At 40.6% G+C, this 21,539-nt stretch overlaps 1 protein-coding gene across 2 annotated transcripts; it reads right to left on the minus strand.

Annotated features, from left to right (window-relative positions):
• Window positions 1-1,280: 1,280 nt before the first annotated feature.
• On the minus strand, window positions 1,281-21,478 carry CREG1 (cellular repressor of E1A stimulated genes 1). 2 transcript variants are annotated; one of them, XM_067728532.1, is made up of 4 exons: window positions 21,134-21,478; window positions 18,210-18,329; window positions 16,721-16,905; window positions 1,281-2,637 (listed from the first exon to the last, which is right to left on the minus strand). In XM_067728532.1, exons 1-4 carry the CDS (start codon window positions 21,476-21,478, stop codon window positions 2,634-2,636), a joined length of 654 nt encoding a protein of 217 aa, XP_067584633.1. In that variant the 3' UTR covers window positions 1,281-2,633. The 2 variants fall into 2 exon arrangements, with proteins under 2 accessions (XP_067584633.1, XP_067584634.1); XM_067728533.1 differs by lacking the exon at window positions 1,281-2,637 and having other exon boundaries at window positions 16,717-16,905.
• Window positions 21,479-21,539: the final 61 nt, after the last annotated feature.

Below are 21,539 nucleotides of genomic sequence, written 5' to 3' on the forward strand. Positions count from 1 at the left end.
TCTTTTCTTGATCAGGGCCTGCCTTGCTCTCTGGGCCAACGCTAGTCGCCAACCAAGACACTCATCTCCTACTTGGTTCGGGTCAGGATGCTGCCCCAGTTCTGCAGCAAGTCATGAAGCACTTGACAGGGAGGGATAGATCCATGAAAGCCAATCAGCAGCAGCATGAGACCAGGCCTCGGCTTCTCCTCTTGCCCTGCTGGGCTGCCTTTACTCCAGGGTCATCTCATCGAGGCCATCTCCCCCATCCCAACCCATGGTGGGCTTGATTAGCTCTGCTGTACCGTAGTCCCCTCTTATCCACAGTTTTGCTTTCAGCGGTTTCAGTTACCAGTGGTCAACCTCAGTCCTAAAATATTAAATGAAAAATCCCAGAAACAAACAATGCATAAGTTTTAAATTGTGTGTGCTGTTTTGAGTAGCATGATGAAATCTTACACCATGAATCAGCCCTTTGTACAGCGAATCCACACTGTGTATATCAATACTACTTGTCAGTTAGTAGCAACTGTCTTGGCATCACGGTGCTTGTGTTCAAGTTACCTTTATTTTACTTAATAATGGTCCCAAACCACAAGAGTAGTGATGCTGGCAATTCGGATAGTCTCTTACTGTGCCTAATTTATAAATTAAACTTTATCATATGTATGTATAGGAAAAAACATAGTATATATAGGTTTGGTACCATCCTGGGTTGCAGGCATCCACGGTGGGGGTGGGCGGGGGGAGGGGTGGTCTTGGAACGTGTCCCTGCATGTAAGTTCTTGTTCTTACTGTACAAGAACCGGCACCGGCACAAAAAGTGGTCCACAGTGCCCTCTGGTGGTCAATCATAACATAATGGGGACAATCTGCACATTCAATTATAAAGTAATCTGCAGCACCTTCCGTGAAAAAGTGGTTCACTCCACAGTGATAATTGGATCTTACCTGAATACAAATGTTTTTACATGGTACCAAATGATGAAGAGAAAACTCACAATAACTGGGTAAAGGGAGAAATACAGATAGACACTCTCAACCTAATTCTATCACAAGGTACCTTGGCACCCAAGGCCCTGAGGGAAGATCCTTGACAAAGGCTGCATTCTGGCCAATCCCCAAATTTTAAGACATGATGAGCTGTTTACCAATAGGAAAGAGTCAAATTGTTCATTTTCAGCTTTGAAGCAGCCAGAAGTTGATTATAAAATAAAAACACAAAAGGGTTTCAACAGTGGACAGTGAAAAAACATGTAATAAATATTAACATCTCTGCATAAGAAAATAAATCCAACATATTTCATGAAAATAATGCTTTTAATTATTAATGCCTCGAATAAGAAACCTACTCTACCAAGTTTAAGATACATCATTTTTCTTAAAGAGAAGCTGTTTGCTCGATTTCAGGTAAGTTCATTTTGTAGTCTTCAAACTCATATTCAACTTCCTCTCTCTTAGCCATTTAAGGATTCAGTTGCTTGACTCCTGACACAGCTCTTTATGAAGGATCTCATACAGTCTTCTGAAATCATGTATATAGGTAATAAAAGCAAACAGTTTTTTCCCTTCTGAAGAAATGTGATTTCTTTTCTAAAAGTCACGTTGTTTTCCCTCTGATGACATGATTTAGGTAGTAACAGCATTAGAAGCCATTTAGAGATCTGAAGCAGTTGAGGAAGGCTTAGTTCATTGTTGAGAGTAGCATTAGAAAAAAAGCTAGAGAGAGTGGTTGGGAGATGGATTTGGGCCCTGGTTTAAACTGGTCTATGTCTGCGTTAACTTAACTTAGAAAAGAACACCAGAAACAATTTACACACAAAATCCCCTCCTTTCTTTTCTTTCTTCGCAATCCCATTTTGGGGCAAAAAAAAAAAAAAAAGTGTGCTTGTGTCTCTGTATTTTGAGTGGAGGAAACTAATTATACAGTGTCCACCTAGCTGGGGAAATCAAATTCAGAAAATTTTATGAACTTTCTTGATTAAATCAAATTCAGGAAGTTTTATGAACTTCCTTTGTTCTAGATAATTATCACTTTAGACTTCAAAAGCTTTTTTTAAACTTCTTTATAAGAAATAGTCTTGCCCTGTGTTGTTGGATCAACAACACCCAGGACTGTCAGACACAAATGGACCATGAGTGGGATGCTCCACTTGTGTTTCATCACTGTTTGTTTGTCTTGGCAAGATTTATTCAGGTGCACTGTAACAGGAGCCAAGCCCTTAATACAGGCTAAGGCAGCAGCCGTGGAGGCATGACACCTCTCCCCAGCACAGTGGTTTTCAGTAATTAAAAACACGTACTTGAGTACTTTCAAATGCCAATGGGCAATCTAAAACTGGTACCCACGCCTCTTTAAGGAGCACCATTGGCAAACTATTTGAAATTGATGGAACAAAACTTCTTTGATCATAATGAATGACATGTCTCTGAAAATGGCTTCAAAATACTAAAATATATATAAATATATCCAGCAATCTCATCTTCCAAGAAATGCAGTAACAATCCATCTCAATTCTGTAAACATGCAAGCAAGGAAAGAAAACTGTCTAATATTCTGGGAAACTTTCCATAAAGAAACATTGAGCGCTTTAAGTCTGCATGAAACTTCCTAAGAAACTTCGCACATGAGGTTAAATTCGCCACATGCTGCTTCACCTAGAGAGGGGAAGAGAGGGGAAGAAAAATTATGTCATTAAACTGAGTTGACAAATCATAAAAGTTAATTCATTCTAGGGAAGGACTAGAGAAACTTCTGATCTGAAAGTTTAAGATCTCAAGTTAATTTCAGTCACTTTAGTGTACTAAAGAATCATCTGGGAGAGGAACCAAGATGGCAGAGTAGAAGAACATGCTCTCACTCCCTCCTGCGAGAACACCAGAATCACAACTACCTGCTGGACAATCATCGACAGGAAGACACTGGAACTGACCAAAAAAGATACCGCACATCCAAAGACAAAGGAGAAGCCACAACGAGACGGTAGGAGGGGCGCAATCACAGTAAAATCAAATCCCATAACGGCTGGGCGGGTGACTCACAGACTGGAGAACACTTATACCACAGAAGTCCACCCACTGGAGTGAAGGTTCTGAGCCCCACGTCAGGCTTCCCATCCTGGGGGTCCGGCAATGGGAGGAGGAATTCCTAGAGAATCAGACTGTGAAGCCTAGTGGGAACTGATTGCAGGACTTCGACAGGACTGGGGGAAACAGAGACTCCACTCTTGGAGGGCACACACAAAGTAGTGTGTGCATCGGGACCCAGGGGGAGGATCAGTGACCCCAGGGGAGACTGAACCAGACCTACCAGCTAGTGTTGGAGGGTCTTCTGCCGAGGCGGGGGGGTGGGGGGGGTGGGGGCTGTGGCTCACTGTGGGGACAGGAACACTGGCGGCAGTTCTGGGAAGTACTCCTTGGTGTGAGCCCTCCCAGAGTCTGTCATCACCCCCACCAAAGAGCCCGGACAGGCTCCAGTGTTGGGTTGCCTCAGGCCAAACAACTAACAGGGAGGGAACCCAGCCCCACTCATCAGCAGTCAAGTGGATTAAAGTTTTACTGAGCTCTGCCCACCAGAGCAACAGCCAGCTCTACCCAACCACCAGTCCTTCCCATCAGGAAACATACACAAGCCTCTTAGATAGCCTCATCCACCAGAGGGCAGACAGCAGAAGCAAGAAGAACTACAATTCTGCAGCCTATGGAAAGAAAACCACATTCACAGAAAGACAGACAAGATGAAAAGGCAGAGGACTATGTACCAGATGAAGGAACAAGGTAAAACCCCAGAAAAACAACTAAATGAAGTGGAGATGGGCAACCTTCCAGAAAAAGAGTTCAGAATAATGATAGTGAACATGATCCAGGACCTCGGAAAAAGAATGGAGGCAAAGATCGAGAAGACACAAGAAATGTTTAACAAAGACCTATAAGAATTAATGAACAAACAAACAGAGATGAACAATACAATAACTGAAATGAAACCTACACTAGAAGGAATCAATAGCAGAATAACTGAGGCAGAAGAACGGATAAGTAACCTGGAAGACAGAAAGGTGGAATTCACTGCTGTGGAACAGAATAAAGAAAAAAGAATGAAAAGAAATGAGGACAGCCTAAGAGACCTCTGGGACAACATTAAATGCAACAACATTCGCATTATACGGGTCCCAGAAGGAGAAGAGAGAGAGAAAAGGACCAGAGAAAATATTTGAAGAGATTATAGTCAAAAACTTCCCTAATATGGGAAAGGAAATAGCCACCTAAGTCCAGGAAGCGCAGCGAGTCCCATACAGGATAAACCCAAGGAGAAACACATCAAGACACACAGTGATCAAATTGGCAAAAATTAAAGACAAACAAAAATTATTGAAAGCAGCAAGGGAAAAAGGAGAAATAACATACAAGGGAACTCCCATAAGGTTAACAGCTGATTTCTCAGCAGAAACTCTACAAGCCAGAAGGGAGTGGCATGATATACTTAAAGTGATGAAGGGGAAGAACCTACAACCAAGATCACTCTACCCAGCAAGGATCTCATTCAGATTCGATGGAGAAACCAAAAGCTTTACAGACAAGCAAAAGCTAAGAGAATTCAGTACCACCAAACCAGCTCTACAACAAATGCTAAAGGAACTTCTCCAAGTGGGAAACACACGAGAAGAAAAGGACCTACAAAAACAAACCCAAAACAATTAAGAAAATGGTCACAGGAACATACATATCGATAATTACCTTAAACGTGAATGGATTAAATGCTCCAACCAAAAGACACATGCTTGCTGAATGGATACAAAAACAAGACCCATATATATGCTGTCTACAAGAGACCTACTTCAGACCTAGGGACACATACAGACTGAAAGTGAGGGGATGGAAAAAGATATTCCATGCAAATGGAAATCAAAAGAAAGCTGGAGAAGCTATACTCATATCAGATAAAGTAGACTTTAAAATAAAGAATGTTACAAGAGACAAGGAAGGACACTACATAATGATCAAAGGATCAATCCAAGAAGAAGATATAACAATTATAAATATATATGCACCCAACATAGGAGCACCTCAATACATAAGGCAACTGCTAACAGCTGTAAAAGAGGAAATCGACAGTAACACAATAATAGTGGGGGACTTTAACACCTCACTTACACCAATGGACAGATCATCGAAAATGACAATAAATAAGGAAACAGAAGTTTTAAATGACACAATAGACCAGATAGATTTAATTCATATTTATAGGACATTACATCCAAAAACAGCAGATTACACTTTCTTCTCAAGTGCACATGGAACATTCTCCAGGATAGATCACGTCTTGGGTCACAAATCAAGCCTCAGTAAATTTAAGAAAACTGAAATCATATCAAGCATCTTTTCCGACCACAACACTATGAGATTAGAAATGAATTAAAGGGAAAAAAACGTAAAAAACTCAGACACATGGAGGCTAAACAATATGTTACTAAATAACCAAGAGTTCACTGAAGAAATCAAAGAGGAAATCAAAAAATACCTAGAGACAAATGACAATGAAAACACAACGATCCAAAACCTATGGGATGCAGCAAAAGCAGTTCTAAGAGGGAAGTTTATAGCTATACAAGCCTACCTCAAGAAACAAGAAAAATCTCAAATAAACAATCTAACCTTACACCTAAAAGAACTAGAGAAAAAAGAACAAACAAAACCCAAAGTTAGCAGAAGGAAAGAAATCATCAAGATCAGAGCAGAAATAAATGAAATAGAAACAAAGAAAACAAGAGCAAAGATCAATAAAACTAAAAGCTGGTTCTTAGAGAAGATAAACAAAATTGATAAACCATTAGCCAGATTCACCAAGAAAAAGAGGGAGAGGACTCAAATCAATAAAATTAGAAATGAAAAAGGAGAAGTTACAACAGACATCGCAGAAATACAAAGCATCCTAAGAGACTACTACAAGCAACTCTATGACAATAAAATGGACAACCTGGAAGAAATGGACAAATTCTTAGAAAGGTATAACCTTCCAAGACTGAATCAGGAAGAAACAGAAAATATGAACAGACCAATCACAAGTAATGAAATTGAAACTGTGATTAAAAATCTTCCAGCAAACAAAAGTCCAGGACCAGATGGCTTCACAGGTGAATTGTATCAAACATTTAGAGAAGAGTTAACACCCATCCTTCTCAAACTCTTCCAAAAAGTTGCAGAGGAAGGAACACTCCAAAAACTCATTCTATGAGGCCACCATCACCCTGATAGCAAAAACAGACAAAGATACTACAAAAGAAGAAAATTACAGACCAATATCACTGATGAATATAGATGTAAAAATCCTCAACAAAATACTAGCAAACAGAATCCAACAACACATTAAAAGGATCATACACCATGATCAAGTGGGATTTATCTCAGGGATGCAAGGATTCTCCAATATACGCAAAGCAATCAATGTGATACATCATATTAACAAACTGAAGGGAAAAAAACATATGATCATCTCAACAGATGCAGGAAAAGCTTTTGACAAAATTCAACACCCATTTATGATAAAAACTCTCCAGAAAGTGGGCAGAGAGGGAACCTACCTCAACATAATAAAGGCCATATATGACAAACCCACAGCAAACATCATTCTCAACGGTGAAAAGCTGAAAGCATTTCCTCTAGGATCAGGAATGAGACAAGGATGTCCACTCTCACCACTATTATTCAACATAGTTTTGGAGGTCCTAGCCATGGCAATCAGAGAAGAAAATGAAATAAAAGGAATACAAATTGGAAAAGAAGAAGTAAAACTGTCATTGTTTGCAGACGACATGATACTATACATAGAGAATCCTAAAGATGCCACCAGAAAACTACTAGAGCTAATCAATGAATTTGGTAAAGTTGCAGGATACAAAATTAATGCACAGAAATCTCTTGCATTCCTATACACTAATGATGAAAAGTCTGAAAGAGAAATTATGGAAACACTCCCATTTACCATTGCAACAAAAAGAATAAAATGCCTAGGAATAAACCTACCTAGGGAGACAAAAGATCTGTCTGCAGAAAACTGTAAGACCCTGATGAAAGAAATTAAAGGTGATACCAACAGATGGACAGATATACCATGTTCTTGGATTGGAAGAATCAATATTGTGAAAATGACTATACTACCCAAAGCAATCTACAGATTCAATGCAATCCCTATCAAATTACCAATGGCATTTTTTACGGAACTAGAACAAATTATATTTAAATTTGTATGGAGACACAAAAGACCCCGAATAGCTAAAGCAGTCTTGAGGGAAAAAAACAGAGCTGGAGGAATCAGACTTCCTGACTTCAGACTATACTAAAAAGCTACTGTGATCAAGACAATATGGTACTGGCACAAAAACAGAAACATAGATCAATGGAACAACATAGAAAGCCCAGAGATAAACCCACGCACCTATGGTCAACTAATTTATGACAAACGAGGCAAAGATATACAATAGAGAAAAGACAGTCTCTTCAATAAGTGGTGCTGGGAAAACTGGACAGCTACATGTAAAAGAATGAAATTAGAACACTCCCTAACACCATACACAAAAATAAACTCAAAATGGATTCGAGACCTAAATTAAGACTGGACAGTATAAAACTCTTATAGGAAAACATTGGAAGAACACTCTTTGACATAAATCACAGCAAGATCCTTTTTGATCCACCTCCTAGAGTAATGGAAATAAAAACAAACAAATGGGACCTAATGAAACTTCAATGCTTTTGCATAGCAAAGGAAACCATAAACAAGACTAAAAGACAACCCTCAGAATGGGAGAAAATATTTGCAAATGAATGAACGGACAAAGGATTAATCTCCAAAATATATAAACAGCTCATGCAGCTCAATGTTAAAGAAGCAGGCAACCCAATCCAGAAATGGGCAGAGGACCTGGGTGGACATTTCTCCAAAGAAGACATACAGATGGCCAAGAAGCACATGAAGGGTTGCTCAACATCACTGATTATTACAGAAATGCAGATCAAAGCTACAATGAGGTATCACCTCACACCAGTTGGAATGGGCATCATCAGAAAATCCACAAACAACGGGTGCTGGAGAGGGTGTGGAGAGAAGAGAGCCCTCTTGCACTGTTGGTGGGAATGTGGATTGGTTCGGCCACTGTGGAGAACAGTGTGGAGGTTCCTTAAAAGACTAGAAATAGAATTACCATATGATCCAGCAATCCCACTACTGGGCATATACCCAGAGAAGGCCATAATTCGAGAAGACACATGCACCCCTATGTTCATTGCAGCACTATTTGCAATGGCCAGGTCATGGAAGCAACCTAAATGCCCATTGACAGAGGAATGGATAAAGAAGATGTGGTACATATATAAAATGGAATATTACTCAGCCACCAAAAGGAATGAGATTGAGTCATTTGTTGAGACATGGATGGATCTAGAGACTGTCATACAGAGTGAAGTAAGTCAGAAAGAGAAAAACAAATATCGTATATTAACGCATGTATGTGGAACCTAGGAAAATGGTATAGATGAACCGGTTTGCAGGGCAGAAGTTGAGACACAGATGTAGAGAACAAATGTATGGACGCCAAGGGGGGAAAACCGCAGTGGGGTAGGGATGGTGGTGTGCTGAATTGGGCTATTGGGATTGACATGTATACACTGATGTGTATAAAATTGATGACTAATAAGAACCTGCAGTATAAAAAAAAAACAAAGAAACAACTAATACTAAACTTTCTTTGGGTTATTTGTATGGAAATATGTTAATATAAATGTTTCAGACATTACATGAAATTTCTAAATTTCAGACAATACATGAAATTTCTAAAAATCTTATATGTTCTGGTATAATGTTATAAGTCATAATTCTAGTAATTACTTTAAAATGTATATCTCAGAAATAACTAAATTTCCTTGTCAATTGCATTATTATGAACTTTCATCAAATCTTTAACCATGGTTATTTTTAAGTCTTTTGTCATTTACAGACAGTTCTGGGTGTACTCTGATGCTTTTGCAAAAATGTTCCTATAAAAGGCTTTCATCTTCAAGGAATTCATGGAAAAGACTCTGACAAGTACAGGTTTCTGGTAACTGACTATACTGCTGAACTGAATGAATAAGCATTTTCAGAACTCTAATGGAAAACTGATGAATTCATAAAAGTGCTAACAAAAGATCAAGATAAAAAAAAATAATTACATGGGACTGAGTGAACTGATGAGGATGATTATAATTTTTGTGACTTTCTGTTTGAATAAAAAAAAATCCCACAAGGACTCAGAGGCAAAAAATATACAAATCAATTTTCACTGCAAAGTAAAGGAGCTGTTACAGTGGAGGATTCCTGGACTGAATGTCAATATTATGACATAGTGTGAGTGTGTTTTGTGTTTGGTAACTGCAATCATTGTTGCTTTTGTTGCGGTCATCCATTTACAATGCTTGGTGTCAGTTTATTTATCTCTTGTAAAAATAAAATACAGCGTGTGTTTGTGTGAACAACAACAACAAAAAAAGATGAGAAACTGAGGCTCGAAGTCACAGAGCAATTAGTTCATACAGTTAGGACTGTAGCTTATTGATCTCTGACTCCAAAGCTCAGGCACTTTTGACTAAGCCATACTAGCTCTACATTCCATTCTCAAAATATCTTCCATTTATATAGATCATGTAACATGTTCACACCACATACAGGCGACTGTGTGTATACACATTACATCAGTGTTCTTCTTTCCTTAAGCATGGCCTTCTCTCTCATCACATTCTGATGAGGAGGCATCCTTTGGAAGATGTGGTCTATAATGGCTAGACTGCAGCTTGCAGCTAAAGCCAAGTGAGGTGTCAGCTGTGTGTCGGCAGAGCTTATGCCCCATACAACATACACCAATTTATGCTGCCCTAGAGATAATAACAGGCAGACTACAGAAATAAGTAGCTATCTTCCTCTCATTATGTGTTGCGGGTGGATAAACCGTAAACAATATTTCCTTCATTTGAAAGTTGTAAATGCAACAGATGGGGAAATTTCTGTTAATAGAGTATTAGAAGCCTTACGTATCTCTATTTTGTTTGTAAATACAATCTTGTTCTGAATCACAGTGATTTTCTGCCAGTCTGGGTGTGGTGGACATTACTAGGCCTCCTCAGTATCCATGTCCTCTCCATTTCCAGACACAGAGAGACCATACTTCCCAGTCCCCACATGCATTAGGAAGGGCCACGGTACTTGTCTGGCCAATGAGCTGTAAGCAGAAGCAGTGCGTGTGTGGCTTCTAGAACAAAGTAACTTAGTTCCAGATGGGTAAGCTTTCAGAACTTTTTTCTTGCCACAGCCGTTGTGGAAGCCTGTGTTAACATGGAGGTTCCACAGGGTCCACAGAGACCAGACTGCGGAGCCAACCAACACACAGAGGATAATTGTCCGGGAGAACTGCCCAAATCCATGGCAGAATTTGCATAAATAAAAATAAACCTTTGACTTTTGTTTTCTTAAGCCACTGAAATTTAAATGTCATCTCTTAACAACGTAAGAGACATAACTTGGACCCTCCTGACTAACGCTGTGGGTGAGGTCATTTCACTGATACCATAAAATAGCATACACATCCTTCTGTTCTAATCCAAAGTAATATATGCATTTTAATCTCATACTCAACGTCTTCTACAAACTGGCCCAAACCTACCTTCTGAAATTACCTTCTACCATCCTCCAAGTGAAACTAAACACCATTCTTTGACCCCATCTCACAATTCCTTGCTCTTTTTTTAAATCTATGTCATTCCCTTGCCTAGCATACTGTCTCTTCCTTTCACACATATCAAATTGCTATCTTTAAAAGGCCCAACTCATATGCTAACTCTTCCAACGAAACCTTCCCTAATCCCACTATGCTGAAGTGATTTCTCCTTCCTTCAGATTTTCATATTTCTTGCTGCTCCTTCTAACTGTATATTTTGTATTATGCTTATTTTACACATAACATTAGTTTCAGGTGCACAGCATAAAGATTTGAAATATGTATGTATAGTAAAATGATTACCCAGGCTACTTAATTTCTAACACTGCACAATTATGTTTTTTTTCTTGTGATAAGAACTTTTAAGATCTACTCTCTTAGCAACTTTCAAACATACAACACAGTATTATTAACTATAGTCACCATTCTGTACATTATATCCTCATGACTTATTTTATAACTGGAAGTTTGTACTTTTTGACCCCCTTCACCCATTTCACCCACCCCCGCCCACCTCCCACCTCTGGCAACCACCAATCTGTTCTCTGTATCTGTGAGTTCAGGGTTTGGGGTTTTTTCAAATTTTTTATTTCTATTTTTAGATTCCACAAATAAGTGAGATCATACAGGACTTGTCTTTCTTCGTCTGATTTTTTTCACTTAACGTAATGCTCTCAAGGTCCAGCCATGTTGTAGCAAATGGCAAGATTCCCTTCTTCTTTATGACTGACTAATATTCATACATATGTCAAATCCTTTGCCTGTTTTTTAACTGAATTAACTATATTTTTATTGTTGAATTATATACTGTAATGTTTTAATGTGTCTTGCCGGAACTCTTTTTCTATTACTAGAGTATGTTATTTTTACTATATGTTTTTAAATGGCATTTATGACACATACAATTTTGTAACTTGCTTTTTAAACTTAATATATTGTGATCATCTTTACATGTCTATGTCTAATTACATCACTTCCAATGACTGCTTTACGGTTCATTATATGAATGTTCCATAATCTAAAATCTAATGCTTTTTTTTTAACATCTTTATTGGAGTATAAAATCTAATACTTTAAATTAAAGTCCATGGGACTTTCCTGGTGGTCCAGTGGCTAAGATTCTGTGCTCCCAATGCAGGCGGCCCGGATTCTATCCCTAGTCAGGGAACTAGATCCCACATGCTGCAACTAAGAGTTACCATGCCACAACTAAAGATCCCACATGCCACAACTAAAGTTCCCACATGCTACAATGAAGATCGTGCACATAGCAACTAAAGATCCCACATGCCACAACTAAGACGCAACGCAGCCAAATAAATAATAAATAAATATTAAAAAAAAAAAAAAGTTTAGGGATTCCTTGGTGGCACAGTGGTTAAGAATCTGCCTGCCTACGCAGGGGACAGGGGTTCGAGCCCTGGTCTGGGAAGATTGCACATGCCGCAGAGCAACAAAGCCCGTGTGCCACAACTACTGAGCCTGTGCTCTAGAGCCCGCAAGCCACAACTACTGAAACCGCGAGCCACAACTACTGAGCCCAAGCCCCACAACTACTGAAGCCCACATGCCTAGAGCCCGTGCTCTGCAATAAGAGAAGCCACTGCAATGAGAAGCCCACACACTGCAATGAAGAGTAGCCCCGCTCACCGCAACTACAGAAAGCCCACACAGCAACAGACCCAGCACAGCCAAGGGAAAAAAAAAAAAAAGATTTAGATTTAAATACAGGATTTATTTAAAAGGAAAAGAGAAAAACGCCACACTGCATCTATATTTTTGAACACTTATACAATCACTTCTTTTTTTAATTGAGGTATAACTGACATATAACATATTAGTTTCAGGTGTACAACATAATGATTCCACATTTGTATACACTGAGAAATGATCATCAGGAGTCTAGTTAACATCCATCATCACACAGAGTTACAAAATTTTTTTTCTTGGGATGAGAACTTTTAAGATCTATTTACTCAGTAACCGTCAAATCTGCAGTATGGTATTATAAACTATAGTCACCACGCTGTATACTATATTCCCATGACTTGTTTATTTTATAACAGGAAGTTTGTACCTTTTGACCCCCTTAACCTGTTTCACCCACCCCACCCCACCCCGCCTCTGGTAGCCACCAATCTGTTCTCTGTACCTATGAGTTTGCTTTGCTTTGGTTTTTTGTTGGTTTGCTTATTTGTTGTTTAGATTCCACATATAATACAGTATTTTTCTCTGACTTTTTCACTTAGCATAATGCACTCAAAGTACATCCATTTTGTTATAAATGACAAGATTTCCTTCTTTTATATGGCTGAATAATATTCCTATATCTATATAGAGAGATACAGCAATCACATTTTCTTTTTCTATCCATCCATCAATGGACACAGGTTGTTTCCCTGTCTTGGCTATTGCGAATGATGCTGCAATGAACATGGGGTGCATACAGCTTTTCAAATTAGGGTTTTCATTTTCTTCAGATAAATATCCAGAAATGGAATTGCTGGAAACATATGTTAGTCCTGTTTTTAAGTTTTTGAGGAATCTCCATGCTGTTTTCCATGGTGGCTGCGCCAATTTGCATTCCCATTAACAGTGCATAGGGGTTCCCCGTTCTCCACATCCTCACCAATACTTGTTATTTCTTGTCTTTTTGATAACAGCCATTCTAACACATGTGAGGTGATATCTCATTAAGGTTTTGACTTGCATCTTCCTGATGATCGGTGATGCTGAGCATCTTTTCATGTACCTGGCCATGTATGTCTTCTTGGAGAAACGTCTAATTGGATCCTCTGCCCATTTGTAATTGGATTGTTTGTTTTATTTGCTATTGAGTTGTATGAATTCTTTATATATTTTGGATATTAACCCCTTATCAAATATATGATTTGCAAATAAAAAAATTTAAAAAAAGAATCATCTGAGTTTGCTAAAATGCAGATTCCTGAATTCTGGTTTAGGGTCAGGCCTAGCTAGGAATCTTCATCTCGGCCATCATTCCTCCTCTCCAAGTATGATGCTGACACACTTAGCAAATGCTGCCGGGATGAAACATTCATCAGCAGCTGTGGCTGCTGTGATCATCTCATTCAAGAATATCTGAAGGTTTAAAAGACAAAAACAGTCGAGAACAGAAGGGGTCCTGAACATTAGGGCAAAAGAGCAGCAATCAGTCAGCATCCAGCCGGGGACGTGACCTTGACCCATTTTCCTGTTGCGGCCCCGACCACTGCCATCAGGAAATCCAGCTCCAGGTAAGGCAGAGCGGGCAGGCTTGTAGGCTGTGACCTCTCATTACCTCTGTCTTTGCCAGGGAACACGTGGGCAGCCCAGAGGCCTGCTGCTCATACTTAACAGAGAGAGGAAGCAATTGATGGTACTTATGAGAACTGCTTACTCAAGCATAAGCGCAAATACTTTGGGTGAACATCAACCTTCCATTCAATATGAGTCCAGCAAGGCAAGGACTATTGTATACTCTCTTGGGCTATTGAACAGTTCTGATGGCAAACCTGGTGGGTGGGATGGTGGGGCACCCACTCCTGGACTCTGAAATGGAGTCAGAGGCACCTGTTCGGGAAGGTCACCTTCAAGTCACTGCCCATTCCTAGGATTCTGGAGTCCTGTCTCAGGATGGGTCACACCCTGGGCTAGTCTTCTGTCCTCCTCTCAGAAGGACAGGAGAGAGTGCTCCCTTTTAACTCTGAGCTGCAGAAAAGGCCCACTCGTCTGTGTTAATTAAGTGGGAACCTCAAATTTATCTATTTTACTCACTTATTCAGTGTGGAGACTTATGGGAAAACCCAGTTTTATTTTGTTATTAAAGCAAGCATTGCCCTCGGGCATATTATTTATACAAAGATAACTGTACTTCAGAGATTGTTATGTCCTGTAAAAGTGATCTTTAACCTCAAAGAGCAGGCCTATTATCTTACTGGCCTTCCTCCTTGATAATTTGTTGCCCTGCCATAATGTTGTAATTGCTACCTCTGTCTTCCTATAAAGTAAGATGGCTTTTCGTGTCCAGGAGACAATCACTGGCCCAGGTCTCTTCTCCTGCATGCACGGCAGCGGAATAAACACCATGACTGTTAGATTCTTTATTCAAACAAGGAAGTCGAGAATCTTTGTCTCAAAGGATCAGCCTGAAAAGTAGCCAGTATTTATTAAACACCTGCTCTGTGCCATGTACTGTCCTAGGTCCAGTTTGGAATGAAAAACCAAAACTAAAACCTGAGCTTTGCTATGAAGAGACTTACAGTCATGGTGGAAAGTCAATAGTTCACCACAGAACTGTTGTACAATAGAATAAGACAGAATAAACGAATGCTGAGAATTTAAACCCAAACCTGAACTGCAACCTACAGGTCTAGCTTAGCATGTCACCCTAATCTCCACAAACAGCAGTCAGTCTGTTACAAGTAGAAAGTGTTTAAATTACACTGGAATTGAAGCCTGGCCAGCTGCCAGTAAGGTAACCAGAGGGGCAGCAAAACATCTTGGTTAGAAGCAAGTTGAGGGCTGTGGAGCTAGAATGCTGGGGTTTGCATCCCAGCACCATTGCTTACTGGCTGTAAGGCTTTAGGCCAGTTTCTTTCTTTTCTGCGCATCAGCTCTCTATCTCATAAATGAAGAAAAACACTACCTAACTCATAGGATTGCAGTGAGAATTCAGTGAGTTCAGACATGTAAAGCTGCCAGTACAGCACCAGCCAGCAATGCTCAACAAACGCTACTGCTACTGTTATTGTCATCACCATCCGCTAGACCTTGAGGCTGCCAGACATGCCACCGTGACCTGTGTCGCCTGGGAAAAGTATCAGTCCCTTGTATGCCTTCATTTGCTTTTGGGGGGGGGGGGTTGTTTTGTTTTGTTTGTTTGTTTTTGGTCATGCCTCGCAGCTTGCAGGATCTTAGTTCCCCAACTGGGGAACTAAGTGCGAAGATCTAACCTCTGGACCACCAGGGAAGTCCCTGTATTCCTTCATTTGAACCCTGACCTAATTTCAAAGAATCTGATCAGACCCTTCTTTCCTGTCCCTTTCCCATCTTCAGGTTATGTTCTTCTCGTTCATTCTCTCCCATGACTCCTTCCCTCTAAGTATCCACTTCCTGGAGGGATACACCACACACCTCCACAGGTGCTCACAGGACAGGGGTCACGTGCTCGGACTCGATGTGGATCCCTCATGGTCTGGAAGCACCCAGGTCTGATTCTTATGAGAAAATGCCACCACGGGTCAGAACTGGTCTCCACCCAGGGCCCCAGAAGCATAGCCTTAAAATGGGGTCTCAGGAATTCCCTGGCAGTCCAGTGGTTAGGGCTCCATGCGTTCAATGCCACGGCCCAGGTTCAATCCCTGGTCAGGGAACTAAGATCCTTCAAGCCATGGCGTGCAGAGAAAAAAAAGAAAAAATAATAGAATCTCCACCTGGTGTCCTAGTTTGTAGATAGAGTTCAGGGGGGTTGTGATGGGAAAAAACTGGGATGGAAAAAGTTTTCATTTTCATTAAGCTCTAACTGAAATGTATCATTCTTTTCAATGATGAACGTAGGCAATAAACCACAGTGGTGACAGTGTATCTGTGACGGCCAGCAACAGAAATATAGAAATTGCAGATACCCTCACATCATGGTAGAGTTGCTGCAGATGTCTTAATATATTCAGTTCTCACTACTCTGAAAGTGCAGAAAAGTTATGGACGCACTACTAGACCTTATTATTTAACATATTCATTAAAAAGCCAACATATTACTACACCACGCATTTTATAAAATATTTTTATAAAGGTATTTCAATATAGTTGATTTCTTTTGTAATCCTGTGTACTTCATGCATTTAAAGAATATTATTCCTAGGGGAGTTGTAGGCCTTACCAGCTTGCCAAAGGGATCCATGGTACATGAAATGGTTAAGACCCCCTTGCTTTAGAAGGTTGAGGACCTTCTAAAAGGGCTGTAATATTAGAAAGATGAAAGACATGTAAATACTTACTGAAATGTGGCATTATAATATTCTTCAGGCGTCACTATTTTTGGTCCACCAAAGTAGTCCACGACCCAGATATTGGTTATATTCAACTTAGCGAAGAACCAATTATGGCTGGATGGCCAGGTTTTCATCTCAGGGTGTCGAATGAATAATGAATTCCTTGCAACATCCATTTCTGCTTCGCTCACCTAAAAGACATACGTAAAATAAACCTACTCATAGCAGTGACGTTTTGTTTTCTTGGCTGTTAAGAATGTGTGATTCTGGCATTCCACAAATCCTAAAGAGTTTATTTAGTTATAAATCCTAATTTTTATTTTTAAAATTAACGATCTATAATTGACATATAACATTGTATTCATTTTAGGTGTACAACATAATGTTTGATATGTGCATACATTGCAAAATAATCACCACAAGTTTAGTTAACATCCATCACCACACATAGACACAATTTTTTTCTCATCTTTTTTCTTTTTCTTTTTTTTTCCCTCGTGCTGAGAACATTTAAAATCTACTATAAATTCTGATCTTAAGGAATCAAGAGGAAGTAAAGGAAATTTGAAGAAATGCAGAGAACAATGGAGATTTCAAACGTTGGTGATAACACATACCATAATAAAGTGGGAAACCATCATGAGAACCAATTTTCGCTGCTAAATAGCAATTGTGAGCTATCAGAGTAATTGGCACAAAGTGCTATAATAAAATGCTACTGGTGGTTATGCTATGTAACATTAGCACTTTTATCCCATTACATGCACATGTTAAACACGTAGATGAGTGTACACAAAGGATAAAAGTCTTTAGAAGAAGCACAATGGAACTCAAGAGTATCTGCTGCCCCTCTTTCTCTTGCCAGTGAAGGACACTCAACTCTAGAGATGCATCCACATAGAATTTTGAGACCACAGATAAAACTTATCTGAGGTATTCATGATTGACAAGGTCAAGAAGGTGGTCTGCTGCTTGGCGATCAGATCAGTTCCCATGACACCTCGCCCTTTGCCCTTCCCACGATTTTATTTAACCTCTTCCCTCTAGCACTCACCCCAAACTGTCTAAATTCATTTCTAGTATTTAATAATGGATACTCCCCTTTTAACCTACTAAATCCACTCTCTGCTCTAAGTCATTGTTAAAATATGGAGACAAGGAACCCAAACATGGGAAATACTGTACAACGTACAACATGGTCAGGAGTATAAACTTTGGCTGAGCAGATGTTCCTCATATACGCGCTTAATAGCTGTTATATCTGTTCGGCTTCAAAAAATAGTTCATTTTCCTCATAAATATTTTATTGAACACCTATATGAAAGCAACTGATTAAAACTGTTAGCGTTCATGAAATTACATACTAGAACATATTCTACTTCTGTATCTCAACCACAAATCAATTTTATTTTATTCTAAGATATCTCTTCCTTCATTGTTAATAACATGATGCTCTTCTAAAACAAGTATCTGTTCTTGTAGGATAAATATTTACCTTGATAACAGTTCCTGATAGTATTATGTGAGCACAGAGGGGACTTTGGGGATCAAATCCATATTTCCTGCAGAAACTAGTCTCTGCCAAAGACATGGTCAGCGTAGCATATGGATTCTCCTGTAGAGAGAAAATGAAGACCTCTCACGTGAAATACTGTCTCTGGAGAGGTAATCAATTTCACAAGTTGCATACCGTCCACAGAGCTTGACCGTTCTTCCATGAAACAATGAATTGGAAAATACCACCTTCCACTTGGGGAAATTGCTACTTGGATAGAGACTGATCTTTACCCTCTCTCCAAAAAAGGTGTGTTGGATGTTGTTTCATATTTTAAATTAATTGACTTGGTAAGGATGATTTTAATGCTTTTTTTCTCTTAAACTCTTAATTTGTCCCATATTCACCAGAGGAATTATAATTACAGTACCACCCAAATACAAGGCTGATCTCTAGTCTTCATTGAAAGAACTAAAGGATTAGACTAATGTGAAACTAGTGAATAAAAATACCACAGTGGCTCAACTAGCTAATTGTACAGTTTAAGCAAGAAAGTAGCTGAATCATGCTTCTTGGTTATCTTGTGCTAGCAGAAACTGTCATGTGACTTCAAAATTGGAGAAGCTGCTCATTCCTGTTCTAGCAATAAGAGAATTCTTAGATTAAAAATGTGATGCAAGCAAAATTTCTAACTCTTTCTTATTCAGAAATCAGCTTCATAAAAGGCATTGTTGACAGATTACAGTAAAATTCACATGCTGTATTTAGTGTTTTAAACCCCAAGTGTCTTGTGTGGGGAATTGTGCCATCTCACAGTGACCCATCAAAACAGTGAGTCATAAAGAGATCTCTTTGGAATCATTAGGCCAAGTATTTGCTGTCGACAAACTATTAGGTAAGGCACTATAGGAGACCAAAAATAGGGGAGGGGGAGACTCAGATAAGGTCTTTCCCTTCTCTGTAAGTTTATAATCTGGTTGAAAAGTCAGACATAAATAAAATTTTTAAAATGCAGCACAAAGACACAGAAGAGGTCAAAAAGCAGCACATAACTAATTGCCAGTTGGTACAGTTAAGTGTATTTGAAGTTCAGAGTAAGAAGATGTCAGCACAGCCTGGAGTGACATGGAAACACTAGAAAGCCTTATAAGACAGTCAAATCAGCACAAAAGTGGGAAGACGTATTAAAGGTAAAGGGAATGGTAACTGCAAAAACACAGAACTGGGAAAGTGTAAGACACAACTGGGAGTATTGAAAACCCAATTTGCTTGAAAGAAAGGTTTCCTGAGGGAAGGGAGTTGGGGACAAGGTGGGGGGAGGTCAGGGGCGGGGGGTAGTAAGGGTGGTTCACCTCCAAGCTAAGAAGCCAAGATTGTATTTTATAGGCTGGCATCTGTCAGGGCTTTCCAAGAACGACTTACCCGGAGAGCTTGTTAAAATGCTGATTTCTGGGCTCCATTCCCAGCCCAGGTATCTGCATTTTTAACAAACACCCAGGTGAATCCTATGCAGCTCTAGGCAGCCAGATGTTGTTAAAGGTTTCTGGGCAGACGGCAATGCCAAGTGGTATTTTGTTCATGTAAATCTGGTGGGTAGGGTACACAAGAGCAGACAGGAAGAAGACAGAGGTCAGAAGGAGGGGAAAAGTAGAAAGCAGAAACCAGCTTTGACCGGTTAATTGATGGCATCAGAGTCAGACTAATTCTGATGTGGCCATGCCTTTTCACTGCAATCACGAACCTGAAATCCTGGGCAAGTGCCTCACCACTGTCTTTTTCTAGAGATATCAAAGACCTGAGCTCAAGTTCCACCTGACAGCCATTAGCTGACTAGTCACAAGTGAGTCTCTGCACCTCTGAGTTTGAGTTTCCACATTTCCTAAAATGAGGAAGATAGTATCAGCAAAAGTTTAAATATATTCATGTATAGCAGTGGTTCTCACTGCCCTCCCCCAATATTAGAAGCATCAGGGAGGGATTTGGGGTGTTTTGTTTTTTTTTTTATAAAATGTGTTTTTAGTAAAATGTCTTGGAATTGCCTTTTTAAAAGTCTTCCCAGGTGACTGTATTTGCAGGCAAATTTGAACAGCACTGGTGGGAGTGGAATGAGCTTGCTCTGAGGAAATGTCTAAGGGAGTGGAGCGGAGTGGGCTGGGAATAAGCAAATGGTGAATGGGGGTGTATGTGTCTTGGCTAAGGAGGCAGCTGCTTCTGGTTCTGCTCAAAGAATGCAGGCCCCCAGTGCCACAGAGCTTCCAATGTTTCAAGAAGTTAGAAATTTAGACGTTTAGTTGCAATCTCCATTTTTGAATGTTGATAATTAATTCAGATTTATTAAAAACAAAACAGAACTCTGCGTGGGCCAAAGAAAACCAGTCTGTGGGCCTGATCAGCTCATGGGCCACCACTCTGTGACCTGTGTTAGGGAAGCTCATGTGCACACGAGGCCTAAAGACTGCAATAATCATTCACGAGGTTGTCTGTTCGCTTCATGGTGCTGAAGGGAAAATCCTTAGCTCAAAAGAAGCGGTGTCAAAGAGAAATCCCGAAGCCACTTATACAAAGTGCTAAACTACCCAACAGCCTCTACACCCGGTAAAACTTTTAATATTAGAGCCCAGTTAATGAGACACCGTGCCCCAAGACGACTCAGGGCTGAGAAGTCCTCCAGGTGCTGGTAAAGAATTCGCCCCAAGTGAGTGGCGCGGTGGCGAGGGCGTGTGTGAAATTCCTGGTATTTAGTTGCCCAACAACTGGAAAGCTGCAATGTCAGCCCGGCCAGCGCGGGAGAGAAGAGGCAGGGGTTTGGGCTGGGTTCAAATTCTTAACTCTACGAGGCTGGCTCTCCTTCGCAAGCAGAATTCAAGCTATAGTCAAAAGGCTCGCGCTCCGGCCCGCGGAGCCACACGGCCCCGCCCGCTCACCTTCAGGTTGCCCACCGACTGCTGCATCGGGCTCAGGTAGAAGTAGGGCACGCCGCTGCCCTTGGCCGGGGGCCCGTCGCTGAGCGATAAGACGTCGGCGAAGGGGCGGCCGCGCACCCCCTCCTGAGTAGAGATGGTGGCCAGCGCGCCCCAGTCGCAGACGTTCGTCACGAAGCGAGCCACCAGCGCCGCGTTCTCGCGGGGCGGCAGCAGCTCGGCGGCGCCCCAGTCCCCGTGGCCCCGGCCACCCCGGCCCCGCGCCGGCGCCACCAGCAGGGCCACCAGTGCAGGCGCCAGCAGGAAGGCGAGAACTGCACGCGCGGACCCGCGGGCACACCCGGCCATGGCGGTGACCCCTTCGAGAGTCCGGAGCCCTATGACCTAGGAGGCCCAAGGCTAGCCCAGC

The sequence above is a fragment of the Pseudorca crassidens genome, chromosome 2 (genome assembly GCF_039906515.1).
Source record: "Pseudorca crassidens isolate mPseCra1 chromosome 2, mPseCra1.hap1, whole genome shotgun sequence".
NCBI lineage: Eukaryota > Metazoa > Chordata > Mammalia > Artiodactyla > Delphinidae > Pseudorca > Pseudorca crassidens.